The sequence below is a fragment of the Calliopsis andreniformis genome, chromosome 10, assembly GCF_051401765.1.
Source record: "Calliopsis andreniformis isolate RMS-2024a chromosome 10, iyCalAndr_principal, whole genome shotgun sequence".
NCBI lineage: Eukaryota > Metazoa > Arthropoda > Insecta > Hymenoptera > Andrenidae > Calliopsis > Calliopsis andreniformis.
In genome coordinates, this window is record NC_135071.1 from 17,896,918 (window position 1) to 17,923,261 (window position 26,344).

Consider the following 26,344-nt stretch of genomic DNA (forward strand, 5'->3'; position numbering starts at 1 on the left):
TAAACTAAATGAATTTAGTATACACTTTTTAAGTTTTCGTTATAAATAAATTTAAAAGTTTATATTAACATTTAGATTTGTGCAATAATTTTGGTTGTAGAAAACCAAATTTTTTTTATAATTATGACAAGTGTATTAATAAATAATTGTAACGAACAATAATAAAATAATACAAATACAGAACAGGCATTTTTTCGTTTACAGTTATAGCTAAAGAAAGTTTTTAATATATTTACTCAAAATTTGTTTATGCGAAATACTACAAAATTTATTTCATGATGCTTTTAATTGTACAAAATGCTGTAAAATTTGAAATTTAAGGTTCATTAATAACTCCATTAAATAGAAGTGTTACAGTTAAGATATTCATTCTCTCATCATGAACTGATTTAATGATACTGAAGAGAAATGGTTGATCTATCTTGATTTCCATTGGAAATTCTGCAGAAAACACTGTCAGTATTACTCCTGTAATAAAATTACAGCATGATGAGAACGAATTATTATTAAAAAACGATTTCATTTAAAGAATATTAATCACGAATGTAATATGTCTACAGATAAGCTTAACACTATTAGATTGTTGCATAAATGTAGTCAAACTCCATGTATAAATACGTGTATAGTAATATAGTGAAGATATTAAATGTGTGGAACATAAACGTTTCCAGTAAATAAGGTTGCAGCATTTCGAGCATTTTCATTTCCATTTTTATAGATGCAATTAAAAAGGAAAGGTCGATCGATCATCATTATTGTAGGTAGTTCAAAATGTAAACTCGTCTCGTAAAAGATGACCCCTGAAACAAATTTAAGAGAACACTTTGGAAGTAGATATATGCTTTTTTTTATAAAATTTAATTATGTGCTGCACCAAAAATGATCTGATGGAAATGTTTAACATGTTAGATATATATATATTTTACAAAGGAATTCTTAATTAATATAAGCATCTAAATTATATTATCTCTATTTATTAAGTGTTCCTCTATTTGTTAGAATCATATTGTTTTATTATAATACTTCAAAGATTTGACAGAAATCCATAAATATTTATTATTTATAGCGGTAGAATTACTATTTTCAAATTTCGGGATGAACAATATGACCGCTAAATAATGTTAAGGTGGAATGAACTTTCTTTTTGCTATCTTTTACGGTCTGGATGATATTATAAACAAATGGACGTGTGACTTCAAATTCCACTGGAAACTCCAATGATAGTTTCATCAGAACGATACCTGAAACAAATTATAGTAGCAGTCACGTGCTGTATGCTATTTACTACATATGAACTATGAAAGAAATGGCTTAGGAAGCTTGCACAGATAGAAGCCATCTCAGAAACTCTAAAAAAAGACTTTTGACAAGAGAATAGGAATGAAGCAACATTCTGTAGAAGCAAATGTAAATTACATACAACTTTATTCATTCTGTGTTTAAATGTTAATTCTGTTGTATTTAGACATTTATCATCATTTGGACTCAGATATGTATAATGATCATAGAAAATCAACTAATTTTAACATAGATTATGAATTTGGTTCAATAATATTTCCTTTGAATAGTGGCAAGACTTGAAGTGCATCAGTTTCTTTTGAAATTTTGACAATAGTATAGAAAAGGGGATGGTTTGCAAAAAACTTTACTGGAATTTCCAGCATGTCCAATGTGATAACGTCTGAAACAAAGTATTACATAATCTTCACTTTTTGTAAGTGTCACAATATCAATTAAGTATCTTTCTGCGTGTATCAGAAAATAAGTTATTCGTTGAAGTAAAAAAAAACTACACTAAATATCGACATTTCAATTTTTATAATGATTTTTTGTGATTAACACTATAGAAAGGATATCTATGCGATATTACAGTCTTGTAAGTACTATATGTAAGCTGATAAAATAGATATTCAAATTATGGTTCATTTGTTAAAAAATATATAGTTCTGATTTTGAAATTTTAAGAGATATTTAAGGTTCAATGATGTGTCCTTGAAACAAATGTAGATTGGTATCTCCTCTTTTGATGATACTGTAGATAAATGGGTGATTCACCAACATTTGCCTTGGAATTGAAATAGATGCATATACTGCAAAAGCTCCTGAAACAAGTTTACTATGTAACTACCTATGCTAGCAATAAAATAATTTGGTTTTTCCTAAAAAAATATGGTACTAAAGTATATAATTTATAGAATTTTTGTTTATGGAGTGTTAACACATTAAATTTATATAATTTTATTATTTCTTTTGTAACGCACTCTTTTATTATTAATAATCTAAAAGTTTTGATGTAGACTAGATTTCATATTGACCATATACAGTGGAACCTCGAAGTTCAAACACAATCTATTTCAGGAGATAGTTCGACTTTTGAGAGAAATTTTCCCTTTCTAAATAATGTAAATCGAATAACTATCTAATGATAAAACAAGTTTAATAATTAAATGTTTTTATTTATAATAGTGCATACATAACAAATACTGTAGAATAATGAATCAATTAATAGCTATTAGTCTGGAATCCACTAATGGGAACATGATGGACATTAAAGTGTTTAAATTTCGAGGTCTTGCTGTATATGAAGATAAGAGACAATTATAGAACATTATATAGTGGTTGGCTCAAGTATATGTCCAATAAATATTGGTACGATGTTTCGAAATTTAGTATCTGGATTTTCAACAACGTTGACGATAGTATAAAAAAAGGGATGGTCAATCCTCACTTGCATCTTTTTCATCTGAATGCGGTTTTCAATTATCATTCCTGGAACAAATTATTGTAAAATGATCTCTAATTGGATTGGACATATATCATAGCATTACCTCCGATTTCAGTTTAGAAAATAGCACATGAGCAATGTTAACATGTGTCACTGATCGGTTTAAATATTCAACAATTAAGAAAGAAGAAAATAAAAAAGTTATATGTACACTGAAAAATGTCGATTTTCAAATTTTTTGTAAGCAGCAAATTTATTGGATATAATGGTTGTTCCAAACAACTTCTATAAAAATAGGCATAGTTGACATGCTGATATTTAATGTTGAGCAAAATTGTATTGTACTCCAGTAAAAAGTATAACTTTATTATAGTGAATTGCAAAATAGAAAGGCTTATCAACTTTGAAAATTAGAGGTGGTATTTTTGGAAGAGGTGCACTTCCAAAACCCAGCATCAAGCCTAAAAATAAATAAATATTATTATTTATTTTGTTGATACTTTCTGAATGTTCTTCTCAATGCATTTATTTTTTCAGATTTCTATTTATATTACACAAACGTTGCACAACTCGCACGGTAATTTATACGCATAGAATGAAGTTGGTATAGAAATAGTGTAGAAACTAATGAGTTAAAGAACAATATATACAAAAGAAATATTGTAATTTTTATTTTTTAGCATTCTTTATTTTCTACTATATAGTTTTGATTTTAATTTGTCATAAAATGCGGAAGAAAATTAATTTACGATTTTAAGTCTCTTTAAATTTAGTCCTCTAATACTATATGTCATGTACAATTCAGATGAATTACGTTGACTCAATATAAGATGAAAAAAGAATCATTATGCAACAGCAATTCCTATAAATAAAATTACGTTGTTGTATCTAACGAACGATAAGAATGGTCGGTTAACGTGGAACTCAATAGGCTTCGGAGGTGACCAAAAGCTCGAAAGAGGCCTTACACTGAGACCTGCCACAAGCAATTGATAGTCAATTATACGCTTTACTTGTATGCGCAGAAATGATATGAGAGGCTGATTCTGTGTATATTTCACCGATAATAATTTATTTATTCCACTTATATCTACCAGATGATTGAGATAAAGCATAATGTATGGAACCTAACTGTATTAAAAACTGAAATGTAAAAGTGAGAAAAGGAAAAAGAGCGAATTTTCTATGTAACTCTAAAAATAATAATATACTGTAATAATAATAACATAATACTCATTCAAGAAACAAAATCATAATGAACTTAAGGAAATTATGAATTTGTATCTGGACTAATGATTTGGCCACTGAAGAGGATTGTGTTGTCATTCCTTGAAGTAATTGCGTAATAGAACGGTCCACTTATTAGGAATACATATGATGGAAGAGGCAAAGAGAGCGGTATGACGCCAACTGCTGTTGAGAAGAATTACATAGTATTACTAATCAGAGAATTTGATAAAATCTTTTATTTTAGCATACACTTTACGTTCTACTCGATTTTATTATTTTCCTCTCTCTTTTTCCATTCATTTGTATCAATGTATACAAGATAAATTCTATGAAGCATGTAATGTAATTGGTATTTGCATAAACATGTATAAAATATAATCAGAATGATATGCAATATGGAATTGCAATGAGGAACGTATGAAAAGCAATATAAATTTTAGAAAATTTGTATGTACTATTACATGCAATAAAATGTAATGCATTTTTAACTATATGTGTAAAGACCTTATGGGTTATTTGATGAGAGAATAAACCTAAATTTGCAGAAAACATTAGATGCACACACATAAATGTTCATAAAAAAAGACATAGATTAGCTACACATATTTTTAAACAAATAGTGTAAAGTGTAATAGTGTAAGTTTCGTTACACTAAATGTTTTAATAGCATTGCGTTATCGCACACAATAAGCAAGAATGAAATTACGGAAAATATTACTTCAAATATATTTCGATTAAACTACTTATTATCAAATTGAATTATAATTTATAAAAATAATCAATAACTAAAATTTTTTAAAAAGCCAACATTTTGAAATAATATTTTACTTAAGCTCGATATAATTTAAAAAAAAAAAAAAAAGGAAAAGAAAAGTAGCACTTACCCGTAGCAGCAGCAGCTTCACTACCTTCTTCATTCACTTCAATAAATGCTTTTTGTACAACTTTGCTAACAACCAAATCGTCATCAGCAATACCGGAGAAATTTGCACGGCTACTGAACATACTAGTTAAACCCATCTATATGAAAAAACGTCAAAGCTATAAGAATACATAGTCATTTTTACATAATCATAATCCCTTACTACATACATACCTTCCCTAGGATCCCATTAAGCTCTATTTTCTTTTCTATCTTAAATTTTGGTAAGAATAATTGCACGTCACGTTCATATCCCTGATTCAAGATGTCAGCAAGGCTTACACTTTGTAATTTTTGTTCAACCGCGGCTAAACCATTAATTTCATTTGGAAGAATGATGACCATGCTCAATTCATTTCCCTATAAAATTGGTTTTTTCATGTTTATAATCATAATGGGGAAAATACAGTTCAAACTTCATTTTTTTGTTAAGAACATTACCTTGTATGGTATTTCAATAAATTTTGCGTTTAAGTTTGGAAGTTCACCATACTTGTATGAACCTTGTCTGTACATAGTAGGAACATTTTTTACTGTGTTTTCATTAACATGGAATGGCATGTCTTTAGTAAACGTAGGGTTGAACTTATTTTTCCACTGACCCTTAAAATATACTGCATTAACAAGTACTAATGCTGTCATTGCATTTAAGTCACCTATTTAAAAAAATATCAGTCATGAGATTTACATTAATTTTTGTTTATATATTTATTAAATAAAAGAATGAATATGGGCACTTTTCACAGCATTACAGAAAATGTAGTTTCAGACATACTAACCAGGGCTCACAAGTTCATTTATACGATTATTGGTATTTTGTTGGACCCATGTATTAATGGTGTTTGCAGCTTCATTGGATTTGGCAAAGTTCACTAATTGAGTGACAGAGCGGAAATAGTTTTCTGTTAATGACTTATAATCTGGTTTTACAGCAAATTTCTCAGCTGCAAAAACTTTGTTTGCAAGAAGGAGTTTATTTTCTTTAATGCCCTACAGTAAATTATATAAAAATATTTAACTTGGTATTAAACTTGGTTGAATTGGATGCATTTAAATGAAAAATAGCACTTACATTAATACTGTCAATAAGTGCTTGATACCCTGATGTGCCAAGAGTCTTTGAAGATGGAAGATGAAGAACTTTTTTGAATTGCTCTTCTGTTTCTCCACGAGCACCATAAGCAGCCATAGCAAGTACAACTGATACACTGAGGGGTGACATTATCAGATTGCCTCGATTCTCTTCCACAACAGCCTGAAATGTATAGTCATACTAACACATCAGTATCTGTTTCATTTAGAAAAACAATTAATATTGCAGCTAGAATTTTTTTTACCTGAAATAGTGATGATGCAAACTCATTTGAACCTTGGGAAACATCAAGGAGTGCTTGGTTGTCTACTTCTGATTTTGCCATTGTTATAGCAATAATAAGGCACGTTATAAAAAGATATTCTTTGACTGGAAAAAAAAGAAAAATATAAATTGTGTTACAATTACCAAATTTTGGTTATCCAAAATATTCAAATTTTATACATTTACAAAAAATGATAATGAAATGATAAAAAAATATCAATTTAAATTGTCAGTATTGTTTTTATAAATTTGTATGTTTTTATTACAAACTAATATTATGTACAATTTTTTAAATCGATAAAAAAATATTCAAATAATTTTTTTTTGTTATATAAATACATAAAATTTTATAATGTTGTACGATCACTACCCAATATGAAGTAGTTCATCGTAAAAAACTGTTTGACAATTATATAAGTCCTTCGTTTCGAAGGACATATACGGGGTAACGCTCATTTAAATGGGACATGTGCAAACACTATGTGTACATTGTACGTGTAATATATGTATTTATTCTGTGGCTCTCGTAATTTAAGATTTCAAGGTTTACAGTTCAAGTTTCAAGGCTCAAGGTTCAAGGATCGTTATTCACGAAGAATTAAACTTCCAAAATATATGTGGACGAAAAATTTAAGGAAGTTTGAACCGAAATTTTTATAAAGCTAAAGTATATTTTAACCGACTTACTTTTTTTTATTGACAAGTAAAATTGAAAAAAATGAATGACACCAAAGTGTTCAATATTGTTTAAAATGCACTAACACTTGTCCGCGTATTAATTTTTTATTTCAAAATGTTAGAACAATGACATCAACAAAGTACTTTTCGATATATTAGTCTATTTCTCCGTCAATATTTTTGAATCTAGTTAACAATGCAGCTGACAGATGCAATTATATGTATGTCTACAGTGTATTACTTACGCAATTATGTAATATTGACAGTTACACTTATGCCGAAGAATGAATGTCGACAATTGATCAGCATGATAGAATAAAATAAGTTTTTTCTTTGATATAGATACTTTTTATATCGGGAATTCCGAAATAACTGTCGCGACAAAAAAAATAACTTCTCAAAAGAAAACACATATGAGTCTCCACACAGGTATGTATTAACGCAGGGCATCTCCATATAGAAGTTCTATACGTCCCCAAGGCTCATTGGGGAAAACCCCAATAAAACGCGAACAAGAATTACAACAATCTTGTTTTCAGCTTGATTAATGAATCATAAATACTGACCCAGCAGCAAAACATGTAAATAACTTCATCGAACTGAGATGAGATTGTCTTAAGAAAGCAATTAACAAGAATCAGTTGAGTAACTTCCACATCGTTACCTTAAATATACACAAGTGGTAATTATATTTATACGATAAAGATTTTTGTTAATTGATCATTGTGTTCCACTTTATTTTATTTTACTAAGCAGTTATAATCGGATCGCAGATGTTCACGCATGTATGGAAAATTGAAATGTGCAGAAATTTACGTATCATTCTTATGAATCTATTTATAATTAATTCTTCTAAGGAATGTTTCCTACGAAAAGTACCGATTCTCTGGTAAAAAATAACACGCTAGAGAGAAGAATTTCTTGAAACGAACAGCAACTGGTAGAAAAAGGTTTTACATAGACCGGCTAGAACGTAGTCGGTTTTGTTGTTCGTTGCATCTTGTGACGCTAACAAGTGGGAAAACCGAGAACCGATACTGTATTTGTACGTATAATACGTAATGAAATTCTTTTATATCTTTCCACCACGATTTTATTTTACGATGATAAATGTTTATCACGTTCGTTACGATTGCTACATGCACATTTCAATGACTGTTAAAACAAACATATAATCTTACTTCGAAGAGAATAGTAATATAAGGAATTTTTATACCAAAAATTACTTCAATATATTAACGCGTACAAAATAAACATTGTTGCGAATTTCGAGTAAGGAATTATGAAGTGTAATGCATTAAACTACGTTTGTATTACTTTCCCATAATCGTTTTTGTGAGAAAATAAAAAGAAATTGCAAATAGAGTTGATAGCACACCTATCTTTTCTTTAATCGAAATATTACTATTTTAAACCCGTGATTAATATTACATATATTTGTTGATATAGTTACGAATCGACAAAAAAAACATGAGGACCAGCTATATCAATGACATTTCGTATCTCGATGTCCACTGAAGTGTAAACCAGTATGTGTCTATATAGATAAGAAAAAAGAAAAAAAATGTGTACTAAAACGACGAACAAATTCTTAGTAAATTCTAAAAACACGTAACAATACTGACTTAAGAAATTAACATTTAAAACGCGCATTTTACGAGCTTTATCTTAAATTTAATCTTCATTAATATTGAGCACGAAATAAAACTAATACGCATCAGAATTTAATCGACAACGCTATATTCTTCCTTCTTGAGGTACGAATAACAAATCACTGGATTTACATAAAACACGTGAAATACATGACTTAAAGAACTTGGAATTATTAAAATATATATAATTCCATTTAGCAGAGATAATATCGAAGACGTGCAAAATTACAAAATCAAAATTTTGATGCAGATAAATCAGCAGTCGTTACAAGCAGAAAATTGATATAAAAGGTCTTTCAACTTATTCAATTGTTAGGATACAGTAAAGAAAAAGAAACGTGAAATAGAAATTCAAGGCAAGTTGTAGGATAACCTGTCATCTAGAGGCCTGTAGCACACGAGTTACTCACATATACGCATGTTGCGTGTGTTCCTGTTCCACCGGTTAATCCTCTTCGAAAGTTAAACGGAGACTACAAGGAGAAGCGAGCAAACGGATATAAAAGCGCGATAGAGGTTCAGGGAAGTCCCAGGGTAGTGGAAGGAGCGAGTCTCTTCAAGGATCGTCGTGCGAGTCAACAACCAATAGCAAAATATGTTACTTTGTGCGATCGTACGGGATCCATGAACGATAATATTGGATCCTATCGACCTTCAAGCTGATGAAAATTCGAAATGTAACAGAATCGATACGACTGTATCCACGATCGATATTATTAGCAAGAATTTTACTCCTCGTTTTTTCTGAGAATCATTTTCACTAATTGTCCTTCGATTTTTCATTCATAAATGTGTTCGCGTGATCCGATGTATTTTGTCAAAGGAGAAATTCATTGCTTTAGATATATAGGTAGTTTTATCGAGTTTCATGTTAGCGTGTTATGTCACGATAAGAAATATATTTTAAATAGCGCATTTCTATGACTCAGAGAATAAAGGTTACGATGGGTTATGGTAAAATTTTGGGCAAATTTTGTTTCATCTTTTCACGATCGAATATTTTTAAGAAACGAGAAAAGTTATTACATGAATTACTAGTAACAGACACCTAAGTTTGTCATATAAACCTTGAAATTGAGTTCAGTAAATTAATTTGTATGAATATATAAATATCCAAAATAATTCCAGTCCAAGTGACAGATTTAGTTATTTAGTTTTAATACGTATTTATACGTAAGTAGCAAATATGTAAAAATTTATGATACATATAAAAATAAGAAAGGAAACGAAAATTCCTACTCCTGCCATCTAGTTGTACACGAAAGTACTGCGTATTTTGTATATAGAAACTCAATTGATATTTCAAAATATAAAATAAATACTTTTAAGCATACTTTGCCCCATAAATAGTCTGTATTCATGGGGTTTATTTCATATTATTTATATATAATTATGTATTCTAATAATTAATAAAATATGGTATCAGTACAATTGATTCAGAACATCACACCTACAGATTAGCAGGTTTACATTGATTAATACTGGAAACGTTTTAATCCATGTTTACTTAATTGTCATCGTCAATTATCTACTACTTAAATCTGCACCATACAAAATTTATGAGCTAAATACTTCAAAATTTATTCCTTTGATTTCAAATGCAATATTTTATTTTTTAAAGTACGTTTATTGATTATAAAACATACTTCGCTTAATCTTTTCGTGATAAATATTTATCAGAAATATGTACCAAATACAAAGAGAAAAAAAACAAATTTGGATTTCTTAAAGAATAGCATAAATAAAATTGTACGTCAATAAAAGCTATCCTGGAACTCTTTTCTCATTCCCTTTCATCCTACACCATAAAATGACACATTTGTACTTTTTTACTGCGACGTGATGTGCATAAAATTACAGATGACTCAGATATTATCGCACAGCCGAAACTTCTAACCATAGAAAACTAAATGATTCTAAAATTATAATTTTAAATTGATGAAAAACTCACCGAGATTGAAAATGTCGTATAAAGTAAATTTCCCGCTTCCTATAGACAGTCTTATCTATATATATAATACGTAGTACTGCACCTGTCCTTTTCCAAGGTGTATGCGCCTACCTTCTTCAATGAAATTCTCTCCGACACACCTACACACACCTGCTACAAGCGAACCGATTGCTACCACGGACGAGTGTACAGGATAGACTGAACAGCTTATGCAGATTCGTGTCTGATGTACTGAAATACCGACTTCTTGAAAACCATTCGTTTTCGAGCGCCCTCTGTAGAGCGGTGGATGTAGAAAACACATTGTGTTATTGTTACCGACGATGGTAATACCAATAAACGAGAAAAATGTTCCTACCATACCACCCAATATACAAGATGTCCCACTAAACTATCAATTCTTCGAAAATATTGTTCGTTAGTTCGATTTCGAAATTCTTATCAACCGAAGGACTTCTCTGATCGGTTTTCTATCTTCCCCACAGAGTATAAATACCGCTGCAGGACTCCGACTGTCTCACTCGTCGTGGGTCCTCCAGCGGGTGCGGACCACCCTCCTGGGCATTGGACCATCCTGACCAGAGGGTAGCTTGACTAGTGGACATCCTGGACCTCTGACCACCCTTACCAGTGGTCAGCTTGACCAGCTTGACCAGCTTGACCAGCTTGACCAGTGGTCAGCTTGACCAGCTTGACCAGCTTGACCAGTGGTCAGCTTGACCAGCTTGACCAGCTTGACCAGTGGTCAGCTTGACCAGCTTGACCAGTGGTCAGCTTGACCAGCTTGACCACCTTGACCAGTGGTCAGCTTGACCAGCTTGACCACCTTGACCAGTGGTCAGCTTGACTACTGATTATCCTGAACCTTCGACCACCCTAGCCAGTGGTCCAGGTGTTCATTGGTCATCTTGGACCACGGTCCACCATAGCCAGTGAACAGTTCGACCATGAATATTGTTATAAAATGTTGCGCTTTTTGAAAAGGTGAACATTTTTTATATTAAGGGATACTAGTTTCAAAATTTTAATTTACAACTTATAGCTCGTAACTTTAAATATTTAGGGCAGTTTCAAAGAATGTCTTCTATAGTATTTCAATAATTACAAGAATCATATATTTAACCAAAGTGAATCAGATAGATACGATTAACACGATTTAACCATTTTTCTTGTTCCATTTATAAAAGCATATAAATTTGTGTATGAAGATACTATTTTTTACAAATTCATACATATTTTATAAAAGATTGTGATTACCTGGGGAAGAGTCTGCTGCTGACGTTTAGTTCTGTAATAGCACGGAACAGCTCAGGCGTGGCTAGATAGAAACTGATTATCCAGTAACTATGAAACTATACCTCTCTGAGTGAATTTATCGATAAGATTATTTAGGAAATTCCTGAAGTGTGTGCGCATCGTCTAAGTTTGCTTTTGACGTACATATGTTTACATGTATATTAAAAGCAGTTATACAGACTTAAAATTTTGAAATTTATGTTTACCTGATTCATTGATAATTGTTTGAATATTTCGTTTATGTAATTACTAAAAGAATATTATGTATTCATACTTTTTAAATAGTTAAACACTGTCAATGACTTACGTTAGCTAATGCATGAAATAAAGACTACCAAGATTGGTGACTGTATTATCAACGGAGTAGTATGAGTTCAAGATAATTTTATATGTGGCTACAAGGTGGCGTATGAGTAATTTCCAAGAGTCACAGGCATTCCCATCATTCTCTTTCGTACATATTTCTGTATAATGTGGCACAAATTATCGTTCACCTGTACTATGTAAAAATAATGTAAACTAAACTTTCCTCTGAAATATGTTTACGTCTACCAATAATTCAAAACCACCACATTAATCTGTTCAAAAATCATATTCTAACAATACATTCGCATTCATATCTCAACAATCTCTTCGTATCAAGTTTCACTGAACATTAATGTCAATACTGTAGAATCCAAGTGAATATAGCATAAGGATACTTGAAAATAGAAACATAAGAAACTACGTCCTGATCCTCTAGAATACATACATTCCGACTTTAATACTATTAAATATCTTTCTAAATATTCCAACGATATAACAAATCCAGAAAGCCAGAGCCTGCGATTTTAAGTCCATGATATTTCCAAAGAACAATGAACCCGACTTAAAACGCTCGCGACCGAGCAAAATGCAGAAACATTGATTGAATCTATAAAAAAGATAGGAAATCATTGCACCGATCGCAACGTGGCAGGAGTAAAAAGAAAAAGGGACACAAAGATGACATTCCTCGCGCATTGCTTTTCAGTGAATCATCCGCGGGCGATGAAAAAAGTTGGGAAAGTCTCGAGGAGAGTCAGGAAGAGCGTATCCCGTTTTCGTCCACGTCGCACCCTGATGAGGAATGCGGGAACTAGCGATTTTTATTTCTTCGTGCGTGGAGCAGTAAAGTGTACTAATTTATTGAAATAATTACGACACTCGTCCCGTTTTTGCACCTTCGCATAATGTGAGTAAATCAGAGCAGAATCCTGTTCGGTTATCTGCTTGCGTTTCTTCTAGATAACGAGGAGGGTACGGGGGCTATCCTCCGTGGGATGCAGTTCGAGGATATTCTTTTGTTTATTTATACAGCCCTTCAAGTAGGGAAAGCCATCGAAATTGTTGAGAACGCGTGCAAAAACGGCCTTGTCGTGTTCGTGGCGGTTCGACGTTGATGAATCGGGCCCGTGGGACCTCGAATTACTTTCCCGCTGCTATGTTACGCATCAACGAAAAATTCAATATCTCCGGATTATCAACATTCCAGAGTGTTGACACCTCTGTCAGAGTGCTCTGCTTTACCATTACTGTAACGTCGCTGTCTCGCGTTTGAACAGGGATTCGCAGTATAATTCTCTCTTCGTCCCTCGTTTTTCGAATGCCGCGTAGTGTCAAATAAGAGTCGTACGAGCCAAGTTTTCGTCCCCCAGTGGTTTCTAGTGTTCGGAGATATGTGAGAATGATTCCGATCTGTGAGTAATTGTTCGCATCCTCCTTCGGATTTTCGTAGAGAGCTTCGAGGTGAAGTGTTAGGAAATGTTTTAGTTGGATCTGGGTAAAAGATGGTACAGAGATATTTCGAATGTTATTTTGAATAGCGAAGGCCGAAGTGAGTGCACGTAAAATGGCATTTCGAGTGTAACGTGGAGACTTGAGAGAGGCAATGAAAGTATTTATTAGGTGTACAAATTGATTCAGTGTTCTCAAGCTAAGCTAGAGATATCTGTTTGAAGTTTAAGCTTTTTCTTGTCCTGTCGCAGTTTTTAAATATCGATTTTTAAAGTGGTAAATGAATTTTGTATGGATAAGTGTTGAATTTTATGAAGATAAGGGCAAAGAATTCAGTTGTACACCTAATGTCTTGGTTTGGATAACTATGTTACTACTGTACGCTTATATAATATTTCTACTATATTTGGTACAAAAAGAATTCAAGTTCATTGGTCTATGATATTACATACTATAAGGGTTACTAAAATTGTATTCAATACTATGTTTTCAGATAAAACCTAAGGCATAAATGAAAGAGTAGAAAAATGAGTTCTTTACAACAAGGTAGCAGATTCTTGCCTTTTTCTAATAATAATATACAGAGGAAACAGTTATCAATGCAAGGTATAGACATTAATCTGAAATATATGTTGCCATTTGTTAATAAAAATAATATATGGAAAGGTTCATGGTCACAACTATTACTTTTAAACATTTGTAAGAGTTTCTCAAAATACATATGATATATTTAATAGGTGGTCTTCCACAAAGTTTAAGTGGAAGTGAGACTGATGTTTCAACCTCAAATGAGAATCTAACCAATGAAGATCGATATGTAATAAGACACACAGCACGCCAGGAGCCTCAAGGTCAAGAAAATCAGCAGCAAAGCCCATCCAGGTCTTCCAGTCATAAAGAAAATATACCAAATATACAAGTAAGTTGTTTAACTTGAATTTTAATTATTTTGCATTTTATTATTCATGAAGTAGGTGCAGATATTATCTGATTTTTTTTCACCTTAACATTTTAATGCAATCTAGGGTAACCTGCTCAACAGAAACAGTTTGAAAGATAGTTTGAATGGATCCAACAGAAACAGTCTGAAAGAGAATTTGAATGGGTCCAATCGGAACAGTTTGAAAGATAGCATTAATGGTTCAAACAGAAATAGTTTGAAAGATAATTTAAGTAATCGTACCAGTGTTGGCTCAAATAGAAGTAGTCTAGATGTGTCTACAAGTTCATATAACACACTCATCATACACAATGCAAATGATGATAATTCATGGGTACCATCTGGAAGGTAATATTAAATTTTTGTAGAAGATAACAGTTTTTCTTTAGTTCTGAATAAATATTGATTATTTAATCTACAGGTTGTCTGGTGTGGTAAGGGAGCATGGAGACATGGGGTACTTGTACTGTGATGGTGGAGGGAAGGGACATTCGAACAGTCCTACTATGCAATCTCTATCAAATTTATCTCATGAAGATCACGTTTATGAACAACCTAGTAATGGAGGATGCCAAGAAATTACAGACATACCGGATGATTATCTCAGTCAGTCACAGGTAATTGTTTTATTCATATTACCTCATATCTGTTATTTATATCATTTTGTACCAAACAGGTTTTAAAACATCTTGCAAAGGAAGTGAAAGTACCATCATACAGTAAACTGTCAAATAATGGAGGAAATATAGATACGAGAATGAGAGACAGCGATAGAGGAAAACAAAATGATAGCGAATCCGAAGACAGACCACCACCTGCGTATATGTCAGTTTTGTTACCGCTGAAAGGAAAATCCAGGCTAGTTGGACCAATGGAAAAGTTAACATTATCAAGGTCACAACCTGATTTATCTAGAATTGGCAAACCAGACATTGATAACTACAACTTGCGAGCTACTTCTCCACGGTAATTGAATTAAAACTGCTGATAAATTTATATAATTAGATGGTACATATATTCCTAGTAATTCTGTTCAATTTTATGCCTTCATAGACCTCAAACAAAAGGGAGAGAAGAAACAGAAACAGCAACAGGCGAAATTTGGCCACCATCTGAAATGATTCAGATCGTGATCCAAGAAAATAGTGCCTTAAAATTAGAATTAGAACGATGTTACAATAAGGTCGCTAAGTCTCAAAAGTTGGAACAAGAAATTGCGAAAGTACATAGAGCGCACGAAGAATTAGCTGCGTCGTGTGAAAGAAGGGAAAAGCTGGAACGAGCTGCTAGATTGCGGCTGCAGAACGATTGCAGGCGATTGACCGAATTAAATCGCGCATTAAGAGATCAAATAGATTTACTGTCCGCTCGCACCGATAGTCCACCGATTGTAGAATCTATGAGAAAGGAATTAACTCAACGCGAATTGCTAATTGGCCAATTGATTACGCAAAGTAGGTATTCTCTCGTATTTTACTGATTTAATATATCTGGTAACTAATGATATGCCTAATCATTAATATTTGTTTCAGATAAAGAATTAGCTGCTGCAAAAGAAAGACAGGAAATCGAATTAGCGGCGCAACGAGCGACATTACAAGAACAACGTACGCACATAGACATTTTAGATACTGCTCTCACTAATGCCCAAGGAAATGTTGTGCGTCTTGAAGAAGAGGTAAATTATCTATTTTCCAAGCACGTTAATTAACATTTATATATTGCTTACGGGGATTACATTTACCATTGTTTTCAATAGTGTCGGAAGAAGCAAGTGTACGTGGAGAGAGTGGGCCAGCTTCAACGAGCTTTGTCTTCTCTTCAAGCGTCTAGTGATAGAAGAGAAGAAACAGAGAGACAGTTGAGGGGTCAATTAGAAAGAGAATTAAGAGAAGGAGGTGGCGGTGGTGGTGCTAATGGTAATGAACAGTCTTCTAACGGGGAGACTATCGCAGAATTAAAACGACGAATACGCGAAAGAGACGAAAAAATTATGTCACTCGAAGGTGATGTTGCCAAATGGGAGCAACGTTATCTCGAAGAAAGTGCATTGAGGCAAGCCGCAATTGACGCAGCTAGTCTTCCAAAGTAAATTTCTTATTCCAAATAATAACTTCATGTTTTGTACGTGCATTAATTACAAGTTTCTTTTAAAATAATTAGGGATGCCAAAATAGCTGCATTGGAAAAAACAAGTCAAGATGCCGAGAAATTAATTGCTGAAGCACGCTCCGAGAAAATGAGACATATGGATGAAGTCCATGCCGCACAGAAGAAACTCGCTGATCTTGAATCTAGGTAAGATCGATATCATTTTTTTGTAAAAGTATGATTATCTAAAATAAAATTAATGTCGATGTTCAATTGTTACTTAGAATGAAAGATCTAGAATCGAAGTTGGCTGAAAGGGACGCGATGATTCGAGTTCTCCAGAAACACACGTACGATAAAGATAGTAGTAGTAGTAGCGGTGTTGGTAGTTACCCTGCTGCTCACTCGTCACATTCAAGTACATCAGCAGATCATCATACTGCGTTAACAAGCACACCAGAACTTGGTAAGTACTCATTTATTAGATCTACACGTGTAATAATTGATAAGTGACTATATCATTTTTATATATTACAGTGAGCAGTGTACTAGGTGGAGGCAGTGGTTATGGAAGCACTGGTTCATACGGTGTTACGGACAGCTACAAGTACAGAAAGCAGGGCAGTTTCGAGCAAACAAATAAAAGCCTTGACGATCAGTTAAAAGAGCTAGACTCTCAACTACTTAGTAAGGTAGGCAAAATACAAGTAAATGTTTAATGATCTCATCATTACGACTAGTTTTTTCCTGAAATAGTAAAAGAATCATTTCGTAATCATTTTACAGAATCTTGTCTATTTTACATGTTGTTTACGTTCAATATATCTTAATTTTGCGACGATTGTATCTTAAGTTCTTTAGCGTTCATTTTATAGCCACAGAAAAGTAGGAAAGTATTACAGATTGTACGATCAAAGGTATTCAAATGTTACTTCTGAATTGGTTATATGATTGAGAAGAATAGTTGATGCATTTTCTTAGTAATTTCAATATTTTTTTTTAATATTTCCATTGAATGAATGAAAGTAGAATATCGCTATTCTGCATCAACTATTCTTGCATTGTGTTTACGGTTGCCATTATTTGCATAACAATGTGTGTCCTATTAATCAATTTTTTTTAAAACAAATTTTATCAATGAGAGATGCATAGAATATGCTTTTCATCATTTATCCTAATTTTTTCTTTATTTTTTCCTATAACTGAAAAGAGGACTACAGTACCTAATGAAAAGCAAATTCTGTACAAGACTAGAAATTAATTATAGGTGATATGTAAAGAATGCATTCATATCTCATCTTCCAAAAACACAGTAAACTGTATTTTTACTAATACAAATATTTGTGTGCCATTGATTTATCGTTTTATAATTAACCGTACAGTAAACAACGTTCACCCGTCTCTTTAAAACCAAACTAATCCAACTCTAACCCAGCCCTAAACCACCTTGTCCAAGTCCCGAGTGATCCCAGAGTGTGCATGCGCTGTTGTGGCGAGCACTAACCCCATTCCAGGTCCCGGATCTCCTCTCCAACGCAGGCGTTCTGTTCTCTTGTTTCAGCGGGCACTTTGCTGTTTTCCAGGATTCTCTAATCCAGGCACTGCGTCGCGAAAAGGAAAAATACCCAAGCCACTATTGGCGGGTGTAGATAGCACAGGTACCTCGAGCACCGCCTCGAGCAAAAGCCGTCTTCTGGACGACTCAGGGGGCGAGGTCTCGCCAGGTATAATGGAATTCGCGAGCGCAGCCTCGAGGTTCAAGGGCACCGTTTCGAGACTGTCGGACGGCAAGCCTGAGGATATGATGCTGCTGGAGAAGCAAGGCAGAAGCTCGCAGAGGCAGAGGATGCAGGAGGGCGAGCCACGCCGCGCTGGGAGCCTTCCTCCCAGCTCGCTACCACGACCGCCCAAGAGTCTGAAATCGACCAACTCCCGCTACTGTCGGCTGAGCGACACGGAGACGCGCAAGAAGTCTGATCCAGGTCCAGCGCTGGATACATCGGCGAGCATCAAGGTTCGCGATGCAAATAACTGCAGCATCGAGTACGGGAGATTCGATATGAAGGCCCAACGTAGGAAGAAGTCTGGTGTCACGGAACCATTGATTTCGAATAATTCGTCGAAGAAGCCTCCTTCTATTACTAGCCACGAGTACGAGCGTCTTCAGGGTGAAAATGGTCGGAAGAAACAAGCTTCCATCTCGGAGGTGAAGCACAGGGACACGCAGAGTCGCTCGCTGATACCGCCACCATCTCGTCGTATCGGGGAGTATGGTCGTCTCAGCGAGGGCACCCTGAGGAAGCAGACTGGCTCACGGGGACAGAGTACAGGAAGTACTGTGAGCAGCAAGAGTGGAGGACGCGATTCTGGCGGTACCGCCAGCAGCGAGGCCTCCACTTCTTCCTTGCCACCTTCGAAAGCGAGGTCAATACCGCGTCCCAGCAATTATCGTATCCAATTTTAACACGCTCACAGTCTCTCTGATCGGTGAATTCTGAATTTTGATTGGTACGTGTAAGTTGAACGCGTATTGCGGCAAGGCTTGATTTTTTTCTTTACTATTTTAACCCTTTGTTTTACGATCTAAGTGGTTAGCTTCGCCAGAATTGATTTGGTGTTTGGACTGTAGCTTGAGCAAAGATTTGATTTGTAATTTGTGGTACAAGTATCAATTATCATCTCCAAGCAAAGGGTTACTTTATAAGTTAGCGTTCATGCTTTCATCCAGAGAATTTTTATTTATTTATCTTGCATCTAGTAGTTACTGTTCGTGATTTCTTAGTTGCATTTTTCTAATCAAGTTTACATGTGCTGAAGTTGATAGAATATTTTTTTTTCCTTTAAAATAAAGATACGAGAAACGTGGATTCATTGTTAGAGATTCAGATTGTGAACGTGTTAATTTGCAAGCTTTAAAGAGAGTCAATGTTTTCAATACATGGAGTCATTTGGAGAGAAATATTTTCCTGAATGAAAACGGAAACTCGTCGAATATGGGATTGAATTTTCTGATTGGAGACAAGCCTGGAATTCTGTTTTCGTAATAGATATTAGTATTGATGTAACACGCTCCGTTTTCATTCAGCACTCGTTAAATCCTTCTCCAGTGGAATCTCAGAGCAGTTGTGGGATTAGTGCGTCAAAAGCGAAGGTGAGCAGCGCGTGGAAGTAAAGCGCTCGGGCGGATTGGTATTCTGCACCGATCGCAAAATCAAAAACAGGAGGTATCAGGTTCGAGTGTGTGTTGCCTCGTTCTTCGGCAGTTCGACCGCGTAGAGTCCTAATAGATATATTATACGTAATGTATTACGCGCGATGCGATACGTAAACACAGCCATAATAAACGATGCGCTACTTTAGTTCCCTTCACTGTTGTAAGAGAGTGAAGCCAATCGCACGATATATAATAGCAAGAAGACGGTGGTATATTTGTTGCGTAGCGATAGTGCATGACCTAGTCATTACCAAAGTAACTTCTCTGTTTTAACGGGAATGGAATTGATTTCCTTTTTATCCATTTCGTATGCACCGTGCCTACATCTCAGAACACTGCGGCTTTATCCAACATGTATTCAGAGAGAACGAGAGAACGAACGAGAGAGAGAGATTGAGAGTGTATCTATGTGTGAAAGAGAAGAAGAAACATGTGCCTTGTAAGACTGCGTATATGCTCGGTTTATAACTATACGAAATAGGATAAGACGAACGAAGTGGCGTTCGAGAATCCTCAATGTCGAGGAGGACGAGAGTCCTCTGGGCCAAAAAACAGTTTCCGGTCCACGAAGACCGCGTTATCTTTCGCGGATATTTGCTCTTTCGCCGAGAATATCGCATTTTCGCGTGTGCCTTAAGAAAGCATTTTGTATCGACGTATCTTTGGGATCGTTTCTTGATGGAAACGCTGCAAAGGTACCAAGCGAATCGGTTCCCCTTTTCGGCTGGAAAAGAGGAGCTTCAGACGTCTCAACCGAAAGAACTGTATTCAGTGTTCGGTTGCTGCGCGTAATCGAGGAATTTTAAAGATAGTTTCTATATTTTCTATAATATCGCATTATTGTGTGTACGTCTCGATACGACGATTTTGAGTGTTTTTTTTACACGGCGAGGAAAGTAAAGGAAGTAAAGTAGTAATCGCTAATTTAAGAGGAATAACGAACGCAGCGACGGTGAATTCATATATTAATATTTAGAAATATTATTTCGCAATGAAAGATAATATCGTTTTTATGAAGATCTATCTCGTCTAGTTGAAGTATCCGATTCCTACATTTTTTCTTCTTCGCGTAAAAGTATGAGGAAAGTGCTTTTTGTGCCGCTTGAAGTTTCTGAATGCACTACGATTACGTTCGACGAACGATTTTAGTGACGAGAGAAATTTTAATCCCGTTGATTATTAAATCGATGCGAAACACTCTTTTCAGAAAGGATATTCTTTATATAGTATTTCTTGTTTCCAGAACGTTTCTCGAATGATCACTTCTTTGCTAAGACGTTCGAGAGGGAAATGAAACGAATGGTGAAAAATGAAATTGTAATTTTTTGCACTTCCTTTCTTTTAGTAAATTCAAACGTGAACGCGTTGCGATTATAACGTTTGATTGCAAGTTTGATATTTTTGGTCTTCGACTCATGATTAGTATAGGTGCCTATAAGACTGAAAAAGAAGGATACTGACGAAACAAATTTTCTTCTCGCGATTTGTTACTTCCTGTTTTTCTCCCCCCCTTTTCTTTACTTCTCTCTTTATTTTTCCTTAACTACGCGGATAAAATTGTACATAAAAATATGTTGAGATATTTCAGTGTTCAAACATTTCAGAATTGAGCATTTTTATCGTGGTTGCGTTGGGATCTTGAAAATTTCTTGCCACGTAAGTTTGCTCGCAGGTATCGGAAGTGATGGGTACCCGAATACCCATTTAATAATCTAAGATTTAAATTTTTAAACGATAATGTGTTCTTTGTTATTAATGTAGAGTGACTTGTAACGTGACCGGTGCGATTATTCCCAAAGTTTGAGAGAATATTAACACTGCTAGTTAGAAATTAATTGTAAATTATTTAACATGGAATAAAATAACAATGTACATTATAATTAGACATAAAGATGTTTATTTGTAATAATTAATGCAGAATATGAATGCAACCTGATTCGAATTTGTTATTTTTATGTAGTTCATTGTCTCTCTTTTTATTTAGTAACTTTTACTTGAAAGATTCAATTTATTTCAGTATTTAAAACTATATCGACTTTTTCTGTCAAATATTCAAATAGTGCTGGCGCCATTTTCAGATTTTCTGATTTGAATAGAGGTTTAGATACCTGGGACCCGTCGGTACAGTGATAATGCCCTCCCTGGGATGTGCCTTGAATCGTATTAAATTTGAAATTCTTATGTGAACTACTAGATCATTATGTATAGCAGATGCTTGTTGTGTAGGCAAAAAGGGAAGATATTTTTATGTATACGAATCCCTATTTTTTATCACCCATTGTTTTGCTACATTTATTAACTTTGCTTGAGAAATCTTGTATGATAAGAAAGTTTCAAGATCCGTACAGTTCTGTGGTCCTTTGAAAACCACAGCGAAATTCTTGATAAACCATAGTTAACGTTAACATCTTTTGACTTGTTCCACTGAAAATCTGTATCTTGTTAAAAAAATAAGATTGTTACTTCTGCAGACGTATAAGAGCTTCAAAAACGAGACTATCTAAATGAAGTAGAATGCCAAAGCGTTAGAAGACCGCACACTACAATTTGTAATAACGAATATGTTTTAATATAATTTAGTGTATTTATTTGTTCTCTTCTCTGTCGTGTTAATTATCTATTTTGTGTGCAGGGTGAATCTTCTATCTCTTTGCTTTTCTGATTGTCACAGAAGGCAACGTTTCAAGCAGATTCCTTTTTAAACGCGTCTTCTGTGACGATTAAAAAGGGCTCAAAAGGCTCGAATATTGTTAAAAGAATCACCTTGTGTACAGGTGTTGTTTGAGGTACGGTACGTACGTGACTCGAGATAGACAGCTTAAGAATATTGGTGCGTAATGTTGTATTATGTTGCTCAAATGCAATAAGAATGATTTATTCAAAAATATTTGAATTTTTAAATTAAATTGAATATCCAAACGTTTTAATTTGTAAATATTTTTGATTTTCTTTAATCACTCCATTTTTGCAGCTCTTCAAAAGTTATTTCTCACTTTAGAGCTATTAAAAATTTATTGAGTTATTTTCTTAGTATGTCGTTCTTATTGTAAACGAGCGACATGTAGGTACATTTATCACGCTAAACATGTATTTTTTAATGAAGCCAAGTAAAAGATCTTCCATTGAAATTATTCAAAGCTTCTCGATAGAGGATCTTTGTTTTTTAAATGTTCAAATCTTATCCGACATCCTGTATATATACTATATAATATAATATACATAACGTGCTTAATTTATTGTTCAATTTTTTCCTGACTCAAATAGTTTGTAATCATACGAATTTATAAAGCTACAGTTTACCTCACTATTTTCTATTTTTTGTTAAATTTTAACGGACTTGCTTTCGTTTCGAAACACTGCCTGTAGGTTTGTTTATGTTGGGGGCTAATATTCCCAGAAATAAACATCTGTTTGAATTTTCACCAACTTTTAGAGGTCAAGTTACGAGACTTTTTAAATGTTACAAGAATTTCTACCGCGGTAATAACTTAGAATTTTCACAAGTAGTAATACAAAATTTAGCAAGTTTTAATGTTTTATTTGTTAATTGTCTTAATTGTTAAAAAGCTCTATTATTCTATTTCGAACTGTTCTAAATACTATGAATTATTTTTTTCGACCGTAAATAATTGTATAAATAATGCATAAATAAGTGTGTAAATAATGCAATAAGCAGAAGAGTAATTTATCCTTTAAAATTCAAAGATATTAATTCAAGCTAAACGTCTGTTTATTAAACCCTGCACAAGTGCACAACAGATGTCGAATTAACGTGCATACAGGGTGTCCCAAAATTATGCGTGCTACTCTACTGAAGATTTCCAAACAGTATAAAATATTGGAATATTTGTATAAAACGTTGTTTTATTCTAACAAGATTCCCTTTTCTGTGCCAAATTCCTTAATTGATAATAAAATATATTCATGATCATAAGATTACTGTAAAAGTAATATAAATGATAACAGACCTTGTAGTAGTATTGCTTGCAGTGGTTTCCAACATCCAGCTGAATATTTTACAGTCTCAGTTCTTTTTGTAATTTCTCTTGTTTCAGTGTGTATTCTTTATTCCAAATATCTAAAACATGAGATTAAGAAATATTAAAAAAATGTATCAATTTTCTTCAGGACAGAGAGTCCATCAAATTTCGGTTGAAGTACATTTTTATAGGGCGTGTTTATAAAATTAATACCTCACAAAAGTATAAAAAGAAGAATTCAAAAGAGTATCACGACAGTAGTTAAGAGTTAAAACAAGTTTTACTACATTCTCGCAGAAACTTACACCGTAACTACCATTATTAGCCTAAAGGGAGGTAGCCCACATTCAGGCTACCTTGACCTCGGCCCTTTAATACTTAAATCTCGTAAACTTCATTTAAATCGAATTCTTCTTAAAAGAGAAGCCTCAAAATTAAAGAGAATAATCAACCTCCATCATTTGGAACCTTTTCTGCATTGATGTCTTAACCCACAAACAATGTGGGTAACAAGCCACAAATACAGTTCATATACCCATACCATGAATCCTAATCAACTCAAAATTCGAGTTTTTGTGTGTTAACACACCAATGTAAAATAGAGTCCATTTACGCAACATCAAATCCCAGAACCTCAAGTAAGGTCCATTTACGCAATCAACGAGTTCCGACGAAACACGTATCGATAGTGTTTTATAATCTGTAATTGTGTATTTGTGATTTTTCGCCAGTATCTATAATATTTTCTCGGCTCGTGCTCGGCTCATCGATTGCATAAATAGCCTCTAACCCCTTGCCACACTTTGACGAGTCTAACTCGTGCCCTTTTTACAGGTACCTTCGCTGCCGATTACGCAGTAACACGTGATGAGGATACTTCGCAAGTAACCGCTCACGCACCATCGCGTGAGAGACCTATATTCGTCCAATACAAGCTCTGTTCTCGGCAGTCTGCGATACTCACACGTTCCAGATCGGCAGCGAAGCCAATAACATTCCGAAAGAAAATTGCGCAGGAAGGGGTTAATAATTGAAGACTCCAAGATTTATACGAGCGCATAGAACAGTCTGCTCTCCTTCGACCCAGGAATTCAAATTCGACCACCCAATTCCTTTCTAATAAATATTTGAAACGCGAAACTCAAAAAACGGCGTCCCTCAGAATATTAAAAACGGGTTAAGTTCATATACCTACGGCACGAATCCTAATCCCTCTTCCCAGCCTCCAGAAGCATAATCGTCGTAAGAGTGGCCTTGAACGTACTCGATCTCCCACGAGCGCGTCCGCGGCATCTTGACGACGTTTTCCGTCGATTTTCCGCATCTGCGTTGCCTTCTCATTCCCATCGTGTCAAGTGGTTTGCGTGCGCACTGCGCTCGGCCGCCGCTGGGGGTTGGGAGGCGCAGTGGGGCTGCTGGTCGCCCGTACGCGCCGCTCGTGCGCGCTCGGCCCGCGTCGGCAATCTCCGTGGATCTCTGCGGGGGCAGAGGCCTCCTTCCCTTCCGAGCGATTCCGCCAGTGTTCACACTCCCGCGTAGGTGTGCGCCGGTACGTGCCGCTTCTATCTCTGGCTCGCGCGACCGTTCGCCGAGGGGTTACGCGCTCCGTAACCGCAGCAAGTCCTCCCTTAGACGTGTGTGACCCGCGAGACGCGCGCCTCTAACCTCCACGAGCGACGACGAGTGTCACGTGCGAGGTACGCCGCGTCACGTCGCCCGTCGGATGATCGACAGGGGTGAAACACGAGGCGGAGTGCATGGGGACCGGTGTGGAAGACGGACGATCGCTGAGGGTGTCCGCCAACGACGTTGCAACGTTCCCTCCGATGGAATAGCTCCATCCTGTGGAGCGAGGGCCACGTCGAGCGAGTCCGCGAAGTGTTGCCCGCGTCCCTTGACAGAGTTCACCTGTTAACGACTCGCGGCCAGTGCTCGATAGATCGATCGCCTGTGATCGTGAACTTGTGCTTGCCCTCTGGAGCTACGTGTTGGATATGGATACGCGCTTCGGTTCGTGCTGAAACTGGATAGTGTGGAAACGAGGAGTGCTCGGGGCAGCGTGGAGACCAGATGCTGGAGAGAGTCGAGGCGAGGTGACGTACGGAAATCGCGCCTGTGGACCGCGTTCGAGAGTTTGCGTTCGATTATCGAAAGCAATTTGCCGCTTCGTTTCGATTATCGAAATCGGTGCTCGTTGAGGGTGACTGTCGGTCGTGGTTACGCGGCACGCGATCGTTTCACGATTTTCTGAGGGTGTTCTTTTCGAAGAAAGTGAGCCTGATTGGTACAGTCTCGCGCGGGGGAGGCTGGGGATTGAGGTTAAGGGAGAATCGTGTTTTTTTTTTTCTACGTGATTGAAGATCGGTAGCTTTTCGCGAGGAACGCGGAGGAACGTTGAACCCGCGATCGTTTGGTAGTGGGAGTCGGATTCGAATGTTGGTTTCGCGTCGCGAGTGACGTCGCAGCCGTGATCTTGGACTGGCGACGGTTTTTTGCCTCTCCGTCGGGCACGAGGATCCGCCGAGCTTATATGCGAGTGGACTCTTGTGTTTA

At 35.3% G+C, this 26,344-nt stretch overlaps 2 protein-coding genes across 13 annotated transcripts; one reads left to right on the top strand and one right to left on the bottom strand.

The window, feature by feature from the left end:
• Window positions 1–242: 242 nt before the first annotated feature.
• On the bottom strand, window positions 243–11,859 carry LOC143184322 (antichymotrypsin-2). 12 transcript variants are annotated; one of them, XM_076386443.1, is made up of 9 exons: window positions 8,975–9,051; window positions 6,215–6,339; window positions 5,950–6,132; window positions 5,657–5,867; window positions 5,319–5,533; window positions 5,052–5,237; window positions 4,840–4,975; window positions 619–800; window positions 243–468 (listed from the first exon to the last, which is right to left on the bottom strand). In XM_076386443.1, the coding sequence occupies exons 1-8, from the start codon at window positions 8,982–8,984 to the stop codon at window positions 643–645; spliced, it is 1,224 nt and encodes a 407-aa protein (XP_076242558.1). In that variant the 5' UTR covers window positions 8,985–9,051; the 3' UTR covers window positions 243–468; window positions 619–642. The 12 variants fall into 12 exon arrangements, with proteins under 12 accessions (XP_076242558.1, XP_076242557.1, XP_076242556.1 ...); XM_076386441.1 differs by lacking the exon at window positions 243–468 and adding an exon at window positions 1,079–1,241 and having other exon boundaries at window positions 666–800; XM_076386442.1 differs by lacking the exon at window positions 243–468 and having other exon boundaries at window positions 529–800.
• Window positions 11,860–12,909: 1,050 nt separating this feature from the next.
• Window positions 12,910–19,061, top strand: LOC143184700 (uncharacterized). Its single transcript, XM_076387122.1, has 13 exons — window positions 12,910–13,024; window positions 14,060–14,172; window positions 14,304–14,485; window positions 14,592–14,854; window positions 14,928–15,123; window positions 15,183–15,472; window positions 15,560–15,960; window positions 16,039–16,184; window positions 16,266–16,594; window positions 16,670–16,804; window positions 16,882–17,063; window positions 17,135–17,289; window positions 18,159–19,061. The coding sequence occupies exons 2-13, from the start codon at window positions 14,094–14,096 to the stop codon at window positions 19,059–19,061; spliced, it is 3,261 nt and encodes a 1,086-aa protein (XP_076243237.1). The 5' UTR covers window positions 12,910–13,024; window positions 14,060–14,093.
• The last annotated feature ends 7,283 nt before the right edge of the window (window positions 19,062–26,344 follow it).

Excerpts from the sequence above, each read along its gene's own strand:
- LOC143184322 (XM_076386439.1), bottom strand. Across the intron at positions 4,976-5,051 it reads TTAATGGGATCCTAGGGAAG|ATGGGTTTAACTAGTATGTT; the intron begins GTATGTATGTAG and ends TTTTTCATATAG. Across the intron at positions 2,770-4,839 it reads TGAAGCTGCTGCTGCTACGG|GAATGATAATTGAAAACCGC; the intron begins GTAAGTGCTACT and ends AATTTGTTCCAG.
- LOC143184700 (XM_076387122.1), top strand. The coding sequence starts at position 14,094 with ATGAGTTCTTTACAACAAGGTAGCAGATTCTTGCCTTTTTCTAATAAT. Across the intron at positions 14,486-14,591 it reads AAAATATACCAAATATACAA|GGTAACCTGCTCAACAGAAA; the intron begins GTAAGTTGTTTA and ends AATGCAATCTAG. Across the intron at positions 16,185-16,265 it reads TTGTGCGTCTTGAAGAAGAG|TGTCGGAAGAAGCAAGTGTA; the intron begins GTAAATTATCTA and ends TGTTTTCAATAG.